We start from the raw sequence: 11469 nt of genomic DNA on the forward strand, positions 1-11469 counted from the left end.
TGAAATGTAGTGCCACCAAAATGTAGACTGAGATGTGTACAAGCACTTCTGCTTCAGTGGTGGGAACTGAGCTGTGAGAATAGCCTAGAAAGTTTTGTTCATAACAACAGTTGAATAGGATGTAAGAGTATTACAAGGCTCAAATGAGGATAGCAGGAGGAACCTACTCATAATAGTGGGGGGAAAAAAGCACACTTCAGGAATAGTACTTGCAGGAACTTTGTGTTCCCATAGCTCTAGCTGGTCTAAAGTGATTTAGAGTTTCTCTTGCTATAATTTAGAAATATATAGCTTCATCAGATACTAGTACTCAGCTTCAAAAAGTGAGTCATTAATCAGATACAGAACAGAAATGTTCACTTATATGCTTGTTGTGCTTTCAATGCACCACACAGTGATGGGCACCCTAGTGAGTGATGTAGTTACACAGCACAAGTCCAACAGATTTAGCTTATAGGATTGGCAAAGACATCCACTCACCTCATTTGTTTTAGGGTAAGCATATGTGACACAGGAACTATCTTGTGCAAGTTTATCTTAGCTTGTTCTTTTTCTTAAATGGTGAAAAAAAAGTTGCCAAGAAAACAACAGTAAAGTACCTCAGCATTCCATGTGTTAGTCAACATGACATGTTAGTTTTGCATATGCTTGCCAGAAAAGCAAATTGAAAAGCTTAAATTGTCTTATCCTTCACCTTAAAAGTTTATCTATCTATAGATGTCATTTTTCAAAAATTATTTTTATAGTGATCATCTCTGTGCACTGCAGTGGAATCAAAGCATTGTATCCTGAGCTGTGGGTGCACATTTCCATGTGCCTCTTAAGACAGATTTGTTTTTTTTTCCATTCATGCAGTCAGTTCTTACAGGTTGTCCAGATAATTTATAAGCAAAATAGAAGTCATTCGAGTACTTCCAGTAGTTATTCCTGCTGTACTGTGGCAAAATGCATTGCTTTATGACATTATTTAAGATATACTTATTGGGAATAAAAACACTTTTTTAGCAAAATGGAAATAAAATATTTGCATCTTGTAAGTTTCAGAATGAAGAATATTAATTATTTTCTTTGATTTATGTAAATTAGGATAAAACCTCCTTTCTAAACTATTTCCACATCTACTGCTGAAGGTGTGGGTGTTACTTTTTAATACTCTGTTTGTAATGTAAAGCCATGGATTTAATCCATTCTCTGAGTGATACTATAAAAAAAAAAAATAATCACCTTTTTTCATCCTTGTTCTCTCTCTGCCCCAAGGCTTTTTATCATAGCAATCTTCCTTTCAAATGCCTTCCAAAGATAAGCAATGTGTGATTTCAGTCCTGCTGCAGCTGAACATGTTGCTTCCACACTAGTCATTGTCCATTAACTGCACTGACAAAGTGAAACGCAATCTGACATGTAGACTTTCAGATGCCTCATTGTACACTTCACCTGCTATGACCTTTTAAGCAGCAGCAGCAACAGCATATTTTAATATAAGATTTACTGCTGTGGCACAGTTCCTCCGTATGTCAGTTTTGCTGTGCAAAAATTTGCCAAGAGAAGACTGACCTCCAAATGATGCATAAAACAAAAATGTCTTTGTACAAAATTAATTATTATTTCTGATTGATTTTTAAATATGATGACATCAGGATAGGGATTACCTCTTTAACTGCTAATGGATAACATTGTCTCTTATCTTCAGGAAAAAATACAAGCACCTAAAAATCCATATGAAAATGTATTGGTTTACTTTGTCTTTTGCACCTGGTAGTGCTTATAAGTTTTAGTGATATGAATTACACCACCTAATCTGTTTAGTAAGTTTTATTGCTATTTATCTTCAAGGGTAATTGCTCTCTTAAAACTATTTTTATTTCTGTTAGCTTTTAAGTGTAGATTCCAGGAACTTAACATTTCTGACATTATGTAATGCATTAGTAGACACACTGCCTAGCCTTGATACCATTGCAGCTATTATGATGCTTAGGATGAGAGTGATTTGTTTATGCAATGTGTTTGCATGGGGATATTTACACGAGTTGAATAATAGCTTATGACTGTGGTCATTTGAGCATTTCATAAATCTATTATAATTGATATTACAGAGATTAAAAGTCACTTTTAGACTTACTGAGAGTTTGTAAGGCGAAATCCACGCACCTTCCTGAGAAGTACTAACTGTAATCTGGTGGGGGGAAAATAACACACAGGCCAGCTGTATTGTTCCTGCCCAGGAGTTCCGTGTCCTTCTTATGTTTGGGGCTCCAGAACTGGACACAGTACTCCTGGTGGGGTCTCACGAGACCTGAGTAAACCGGGAATCACCTCCTTTTGACCTGCTGGCCACACATCTTTTGATGCAGCCCAGGACACTGTTGGCTTTCTGGGCTGCAGGTGCACATTGCTGGCTCATGTTGAGCTTCTCATCCGCCATCACTCCCAAGTCCTTCTCCTCCAGACTGTTTTTGATCCGTTCTCCACACAGCCTGTGTTTTTGCTTGGGATTGCCCAACCCAGGTGCAGGACCTTGCACTTGGCCTGGTTGAACTTCACGCAGTTTGCATGAGCCCACTTCCCAAGACTGTCAAGGTCCCTCTGGATGGCATCCCTCCCTTCCAGTGTGTCAACCTCACCACACAGTAATGTCGTTGTGTATAAATATGTGATGTCATTATAATGGGAAAAATTGGAAACTGTTGGAAACCATTTCAAATAACATAAACAGCATAGAAAGGTAGAATACTTTATAATTTGGCTGAAGGAATTTTAACCAGCCTGATTTCTTAGGGGTATACAAACAATCAGCACCGAGAAAAGGGGTAAGACAGAGTGATGAAGTTGTGTATAGCTCAGAAGTGTACGTTGTATCTTCACTGTAATTGTGTGAAAGTGCTTCATTTCAGTATAAGACAGTTTGAATTACCAAGCATCTCAGCATGATTTATTCTAAAAACAAATTTCCACAACAATTAATGAACGTATTCCACTTAGGATGAACTTTCTTATGACACGCAAAGCAGTTCATTAAAAATCGTCCACTAAGGTTTTAATCTGTATGATGAAGAAATAAATGTTTATTTTTACTCCTGCAGAAGTATTTTGCATTATAATTTTTAAACAATATAAAATTTACTTACATTTAAAAATGAACACTAAACAAATCACATTTATTTTGCATTACAAATACGGGCTTGATGTTAATTAAGAAAAAGGCACACAGAAGACAAAATGGCATTGATTTGCTATTATCTAAGTTTTATTCTGAATCTAGGTTGCTTTTTGTCTTTGGAAAGAGAAGAATTGAAAGTATTACGTCCAGCATTTATGAACTATACAAAATAACTGTGGACAACTGGTGCCATAATAATGCAGTTCTCTCCAGATATCGTTCAGAAGACATTTACTCTTGTATTTTTCAGATATTTCCATTAGTGATCCATCTTTCAGAAATAACGAATCATCATGGATGTCATTTGCACCCTTTTATATCCGGCATAAGACCCATATCAAACTACAGTTCCAGCCTCTGTCTGCAGACGGTATCCTGTTTTACACTGCCCAGCATTGGGGTACTCAGTCAGGTAAGGATATTCCAGTTTGCTGCTGTTATACACCCAGGCAGTACATTGGAGTGATTCAGGAATTCAGTCTCTGCAACTCATTGTCCATGGTTACTGGGTTTTGGACTGTGAATATAATCATGTTCATAAGAAAAAAGATGCATAACAAAATGTTTGGTTAGACAAAAGCCAGCAAGTTTTTAATGAAGTGGTTCAGGAAACCATTTTTCCCCTGAAAAATAACTGTAGCCAGCTCTTCAACAGACATTTACTGATACTGCTCCCACAGTTTCAGTGCAGCTACAGTAGGATTAAAGGCCTGAAAGTTTGGCCCAGTGCTTCAAAATGACCAAAAATAAAGCAATATAAAACCAAATCAAGTAAGTTAAATGAAAGCAAACAGACTATGTGAGAGCTAATAAGGCTCATCAGAAATTTGACTTTTTATTATGTAATGCTGAAAAGCTTGTTGGTGCAGCATGCAAAACATACAATTCTGCATTTGCCAGATATGCAGCGTGAAAAACAAATCTAAACAAAATTAAAAGTATTTTAAAATTTACTGAATTAACTTCCTAAAATTTCATGGCAAGAAAATATATTTTGCCAGCCAATGTAACTACGTTTTAAAATTTAGTCCTTCAGGTGAACATTTTTTGTACTTACTTTATTAACATCATTTTTATGTTGCATTTATATGGTGTCTTGCACACTTTTAAATAGAAGCATTACATACAACTCATAACATGATCTTAGAGCAAATTTTTCACTTATATTAAGCAGTGTGTTACACAAAAATGGGCCTTTGTATGACAAAAATAGCTCTTAACTGTCATGTATTTTTACATTCCTTGTTGAAAACCTAAAGCCTTGAGGCATTTCAGTAAACATACTCAGCCACACATGGATATAAAAACACATATGGCAAACTTACCACCTTCTTACTCTGTACACAGATGTTTGAACAGGCTGTTGTTCAGTAAAACTAACACATCACACACTGCTGGCACCACACGGTTGCCTTTTTCTTATTACAACCCCACACTGAGAAGCAGCTTCAAAGAAAAATATATGGAACATCTGTAATAAAAATACATTTATTTGCAAAGAGCTCTGTCTTCTACAATGAATCTTTTATAATTTTATTACTTACAGGCCAAATTCTGAGATTCTCAGTGAATAGATCTCTCCTGGATAAACTAAAGCATTACACGGGCCATGAAAAATATAAGAGGAAAAATGGACCTCTCTCAAAATAATAGTCAGAGGTCATGGAAGCAGCAAGCATATAAAGAAATTAAGTATCTCTTTGGAAACATCAAAGAGAGTGCTAAGTCTGTTTCACTTGGGCCAGAAGTGGTTTAGCATGAGCATGCCCTCATCCTACTGCCATTCATGGATGTTTATTTTGCAAAGGAGTAAATATTTTCTTTAAATCACTTTCTAGAATCATATAAATTTAATTTCAAAATAAAAATAATTTTCCATAGAGTAATTTAATTTCTTTATAAATTTCTTACTTCCATCTTAACTGTCCTGAAGTTTTGAAATATTTAGGAAAAGCTAATCATCTGGCTTTTTATATTTGCCTTCATCTAATCCTGTCAAATCCAGACAGAACTACACTGATGAAAGACTCAGAAGTATTCTTAGCAGCCAGCAGATGTGAAAGAGCTTTCTGTTGGGATTAGTTTAGAATGCACTTTATATATAACCTTTTCTTCTACACAGTTATGTAAGGTTTAATAAACTGATTGCCAAAATCACAGGATTTTTTTTCTAAAATTCCTTTTTAATACTTAGAATACTTAGAACATTTTTTTCCTTCCTAGACAGTGCTGTTTTTTTAAGAGATGAGCTCTGACAATGCAGCTTATTCAGCAAGATACTTAGTTGTAGCATCTCACAGTGGCATGGTTATACATTGGCTTGGCTTGTCACCCATATAAACACTACACTGGGACCTACCCTTCAGGAGCATGCCACTTCCAAATAATCTCATAATTTAAAAAAAAAAAAAAATCTTTAGTGGATGAAGAAATAAACAGGAGACTTCCACTAAAACATTTCCTTCTTGCTTTGTTCTTTTCAAAGGACATTGCATGCATTTCTAGAAAGAGTGGGTAAATGGCTAGTCTTCTTACTTGAAAGTTGATAGGCTGGTTCCAGTCTCTTCTAACAATGTAATTTCTTTAGTACACACATTTAAACACCTGGCAAATTGGCATAAAATGGAAAACAACCTGTGAATTTCGTAGAATTCTGTCAGTCACTGGTTTTCTTGCTCTGTTAGCTACTTCTGAATGTGTAGCATTACTTCAAGTCTGGTAGTATAGGTTTCTGCAGGCCCAAAGAAAATTTCCAACAATTGGCAATATTTAAATTATTTATCGTTGTTGTTGCTATTATTATGGGAGGAAAAAACCAACAAGTCAGCTGTGTATGAATATTTTAGTTTGGAAACTTGCAGACAGAACGATATGGGGACTTTTTTTCCCCCTCTTTGATTACTTGCTTTATGGCAATGAGGTAAAAATGTGGGAGATGCACTGCTTCTGAGTGAGGTCTCTGCAAATAATACAGCATTCCTGTGGAAGTCAGCAGAGGATTGGTAAGAAGGCCAGCCCAGTTCACAATTTTCTCAAGTCCATTGTATCCTATTTGTACCAAAGAAAGTATGAGAGCCCCATTGAATAAATAGCCTTTAATTCAGACAAGGTTTGTTAGGATGCACATCAACTGCTTGAGCCATGTACAATTCAATCAATTTACATAGGGACCTCTCTATATTCCTGAAGGCCTTGTTAAAAGGCAGTAAGGAGCATTAGTTTTTCATTGAGTCATAGCAGTACTGAAGCTTTACATTTGTTCATGAAGGTGCAATATGCTGCAGACTGTCTGCACTATTCTAGAGTTTAGGCCAGGGTGATGGAAAGGTTTGCTCCCTGATGAGATGAGAAATGTTATGCTGAGTGACTAAGAAGGAAGTCAGGTTAATAAACAGAATGGAATGACTCATTCTACACTTAGTGCTCAACATTTGCAACACCAGTGCTCTGTCTCTCTCTTAATAGGATTATGTTGCCTACCTGGTCTGGAAAACCTCAGAGCTTTAACTACTGATATTTAAGGCATTTCAGTTTAAAAACATAAAGCATAAAAATAAGAAACAGCCAGTAGAGGTGTGTGATGTCTGCATGTTTTTCCAAGACAATGCTTATGGTGAAAACTGAATCACGGAATTGGACTAAAATCTTTTGAAAATATGTAGAATTTCTAGAATACCCACAGTGGAGGAGTGTTTTTTTTCCTAATCAGAAATTAATTTGTTATGCACCCACATTTAGAACAGAGTGGTTAAGTCTTCTCTCTTGGCAGCCATTTTCCTTAACTGACAGGGACATATTTCTGCTTTGTCCTTAGTTTTGAGATTATTTGTATGGACTAAATTAGCATTGTAGGAAGCAGAGTTGCCAGCTATCTGTGTGACAGAATAGGCATCCCTATTGTCCTGAAATCTGTTGCATATGAAGTGTTGTTACTACTTGTTTGCTGCTGGCAAGCAAACCAAAATGGAAGCTGGCAAATTGAGGTTGCCCAAGGAGGAAGGTGGCTCCTTCTAGCAGCTGAAATATGCCAGGGTGACTAAAGAAAAAAGTTTCTTTACCAAGGAGAGCAGCATTTTTGGAAGGTGAGGCTCAGTGTTATAACCTACAAATAGATAATTGCCTGTCCCTTCTAGATGCATGTGTCTGCAGGATAGGTCTGGATCCTAGCTATCCTCTTCTGTTCCAGGATGGTGCTCCCAAGTGAAAGCTGGAATCTACCTGCTGACATAGTGATTTTTTACTTGTCTGAGAGATTTACAGGCTTGGCTCAATACCTGTTCTCAATCTTGTATTAGCTGACACGCAACTCCATACATGAAGTAGAACCATTTTGTAATAATGCACAAAAACATATCCATGGGTGGTTCCTCTAAGTGTTCATTAGAGGCACTGGCTATGGTCATCACTAGATAGAAGATCCAGTTACAATAGCTGCAACAAGCTGCTATAACCTGTCAGCTGACTGATACCTGTCTGTGTGCATGCACTCAGACCATGGCAAAGACAGAGTCAAGGTTAACAAAACCCTAAGGACAAGGAAGGCAATAAAAGATAGAGATTAAGCAGAAAACAACAAACTTCAACCACGCTTCTGTGCTATTGGCTAGCAATTAGCAGCACAGGCTGCAGAAAGGTGGCAGTAAGGCTCATCTCCTCTCTCTGTCCTTTGTTCTTTTGTTCTACCCATTTATAGGCCTCCCTCTTCTGTTTTGCTTTCTCTCCTTGGCCTTGGGCTCCTGGAAGTGTGCAGGAGACCAGCTGTGAGGGACGACTACTGGTCGGTTAGGTTCCCTCTCATGTGGAGACCCCAGTGCGTCAATTTCCTTAGCCACTGAGTACAACCATTCGGCTAGAGGTTGACATGGTTCTTTCAGCCTTTACTAGACTAGCAAAGTTCTGCTCCTAGAAGAATACATAAAGTGTCACAGCGTAAAAGGACATGATTTGGGTCCCTGGAAAATCATGCAGAATAGCAAAGTGAAGGGAGAACTAAAGAACAGGAAGAATTAAAGCAATGTGAACTGAGTTCAGCAAGGCAAGGAAGAACAGTGAGGAAAGATACATCTGGAGGTATGATGCATCGTACCAACCAGAAGCAATATTACTGTTGGAGACACAGGCACTTCATTATGTTGGCTTAAAGGGGTCAATTTCAATCAAAGATGAGCATATACTGAAACCAAGCTATGGTAAGAGAGTTCCTTTTCATTAACTGGGAATGATTCCTGGGAATGTTACTGCTTATGAAGTATAAGGTTCAAATGTTCACTCTCTCACCAAGACAGTCCCAATGATGAATAAATGTTTCTGAAAAAAAGGTGGAATGGGGGAAATGCTACCCAATACCACAATGACAGAAACTAACATTGTGGCCATAAGCTAGAGGAAGGAAAGGTGAGGTAAAAGCAACAGAAGGCATAGACTAAGGCCGACAAACATATATCCAGAGATGCTGTCCCAGGGCTCTGAAATGGCTGAAGGAACCAAGAACACAAGTGTTCTGTAACCAGGAAACCACTGTCTAGAGCTCTGGAGACACCAACCCTGCAGAAGCTTCTGAAGCACTGAGCTTATCAAAGCCTCTGTCCTCAACAGAATATCGTAACAGAGGCTTCTGCTTTGTAACACAGGATGAGAAAAAAGGAGAAGCATCAGATGTCTTACAAATATTTGTAAAGGAATCTAGACCTTTAGTCCAGGAACTAACTAATCAGTGAGTTCCAAGCAAACAGACTTTAGAGGGACTTGGATCTCTGTATCACTTGAGACATGACATCAGCACCAAAAAGGTCAACACCACTGACTAGAAGACTGCTTATGAAGTTGCTTGAAAGGATGCTCCTTTGGCCTTAAAAACTAATGGAAGTTCTTATTGTCAAATTGCAATGAAGTGTAGGAATAAATTCAGGTACTCTTAACAGGTAATAAAGGGTTCACCTTGTATGCGCACACACACAGAGCACAGAGGTAGACTGAGTCACTGTGGGGAAGTGACCCTGAAAGAGAAATGTTCAAAATACCATCCAGGATACCCTCCCTGCCTGTGGCCTGTCAGCCTAAGATCCTCTGACATTGTATTCAGTCCTCCTAGGAAGTATATCAGCACTGGGCAGATTTTATACTGAAGCAGTAGCTGCAGAGATCTTTGCCAAATACAGCTGTGTAAATGTATCACTATAGCATTTGCTAATGCCTGGTAGTGCTTCTGGCATGAATAGGGCATCTCAAAATATAGTGCAGCATTCCTACCATGTGTTTCCAACTGTAAAAATCTTTGACACATTATGATGTAGATGAGTTTCCTTTGGTAACATAAAAACATGGTGACCTGATACTGCTTAAGCATGATGCCCTCTCAAGACAGGGATATACGGACACACCTGCAGGTCTAAATAAAGGCTGAACATGAAAGGGCATTATCACCATTTGAGAAAATTTTAAATTGAACTGCATGACTGTAACCAACTTGCTTACAGACTTACATACTTACTGAGACTAGTAGCAAGCTAAAAATTTTTGTGACACATTCAGAATCCACCATACGAAGTCAGATAAGCAGATACCATCATGGATAATCTCACAGAGGCAGTCAGATGCACCTATAGGAGGAGACTTCATTAACTTCCAGTTTTAGGAACTGACTGCTCAGGACATAGAGTTGACTTGGCTTCTGGAAATGCTGACATCTGATATGGGAGAAGGTGAGAATTGTTCACAAAATGAAAACCTGAAAGTTAAAGTGATGAAGAAAAATTGATACCTGTTTAGGAGTGCTGCCTTCTACTATGGAACAGAGACAATCTACCCTGAGGTGGAGCAACTTTGACCTTCAGGCGTTTGGTGAAAAACCTGAGCTAGGGTTTGCAAGTAGTAGTGTATTTAAGTGCAGAACTGTTCTCTTAAGGGAACACCTGCTACATAATCCCCTTCCCCTGAGGAGACAAGGAAACAATCTTTTAGCATTTGGACTGTAAAAATCCCCTCTTTATTCTACTGAAACAGGGAAGACGACGGGCAGGAAGGTGCATCAGAACAGAACTGAATGATGTAACCACTGAAGATGTTATCTAACACCCATGGTCTTGACATGTTGCCATTTCAAGCCACAGCTAAGCTACAATAGCCTATTTCCAAAGAAAATTCAACTGTACTGAGACAGATTGCCTTACAGTTCTGTGCACACCATCCCACATGCTAGGCAAAGGCTTGCAAGCACAACACAGTAATGACTGTGAGTGCCTGCCTCAGGAGTCTCTGCTTTTTGCTTTTCTTGATGATACTTCTGATGCAGATAAATAGTCCATGGTAGATGAGATGCTAATTGAAAAAGCTGAAAGCGAAGTTGTCTGTCTTGCATGTAGGTTGAACTTGCCAGAGAGACCAGCTATGAAGTCTCATCCTGGAAGAACTGAGGATGTAATCACCTTCACGCTTAACAAAAGCAAACGTCTTCAGAAAAACCTCTGGCCCCAGTTAAGGTTTGAATAATGTCCAGACTGAAACAGTGGAAACTACCGTGCTTCATGGTCTCCATACTGAAACTGCCAAGAAATTCAGTTGTAAGGATGCCACTTGTTTGTAAGGGTGATGCAATTCCTGTGAGGGCCTAAGCTTGCACAGGCTCCAGCTGTGCAACTTGTCCCTCAGAGACAGGGCAGACTGAGGTCCCTTGCTGAAAATGTCACTGGTTGCTAAAGGGAAGAACAACAAAGACAGGTCCATAATTTGCCTTCACTATGAGAAGATTCATGGACACTGAGCATGCAGCACCTTATACTAGAGCCCTAAAATATTTTCAGTCAGTCCCCGAGTAGTACCTATGGCACGATAAACTTCATGGAGAAATACTGTGCTGAACCTTGGGATCAATATCCACATAATAAAATTTATCTCAACACTCTGCTGTTCTTGCAAAAGCCTAAGCCAGCAAATCATCTGTGAAAAGAGAGGGTCTAACCAAGGGAATAAGAAAGTCTCTTGAAAGCATCATGAAGAACTGAAATTGAAGTTTTAATTTTGTTCACAACTAGCAGAATAAAAGTTACTCAGATTTGAAGAGAGGCCTCAGATCTGTGTTATAATCCAGAGTACTCAGCCATAACCTCTGTATACACTACAAATAGCAGATGCAGGAATACAGATTTGCTCTTGCACCAAGACTGCAAAACTGACTGCAGGTATATTAGCAACATTAGACATTGTTAGGCTTGAGTCAGAAGCACTGTGACTAACTGCTGAAATTGTCATTTTTCCTTAGATATCACTGAAGCACACTTCTCTAATGTCATCCCAGACAAATCATTGTCAAATGT

At 38.5% G+C, this 11469-nt stretch overlaps 1 protein-coding gene across 1 annotated transcript in view; it reads left to right on the forward strand.

Moving 5' to 3' along the window:
* The window catches only part of EYS (eyes shut homolog), a 686220-nt gene that overhangs the window by 671760 nt on the left and 2991 nt on the right, over nt 1-11469 (forward strand). The window contains exon 39 of the mRNA XM_051613735.1: nt 3408-3569. Coding sequence (XP_051469695.1) covers nt 3408-3569 — 162 coding nt within the window. The remainder of the gene's footprint in view (nt 1-3407; nt 3570-11469) is intronic.

This window comes from Apus apus, chromosome 3, assembly GCF_020740795.1.
Source record: "Apus apus isolate bApuApu2 chromosome 3, bApuApu2.pri.cur, whole genome shotgun sequence".
Taxonomy (NCBI): domain Eukaryota; kingdom Metazoa; phylum Chordata; class Aves; order Apodiformes; family Apodidae; genus Apus; species Apus apus.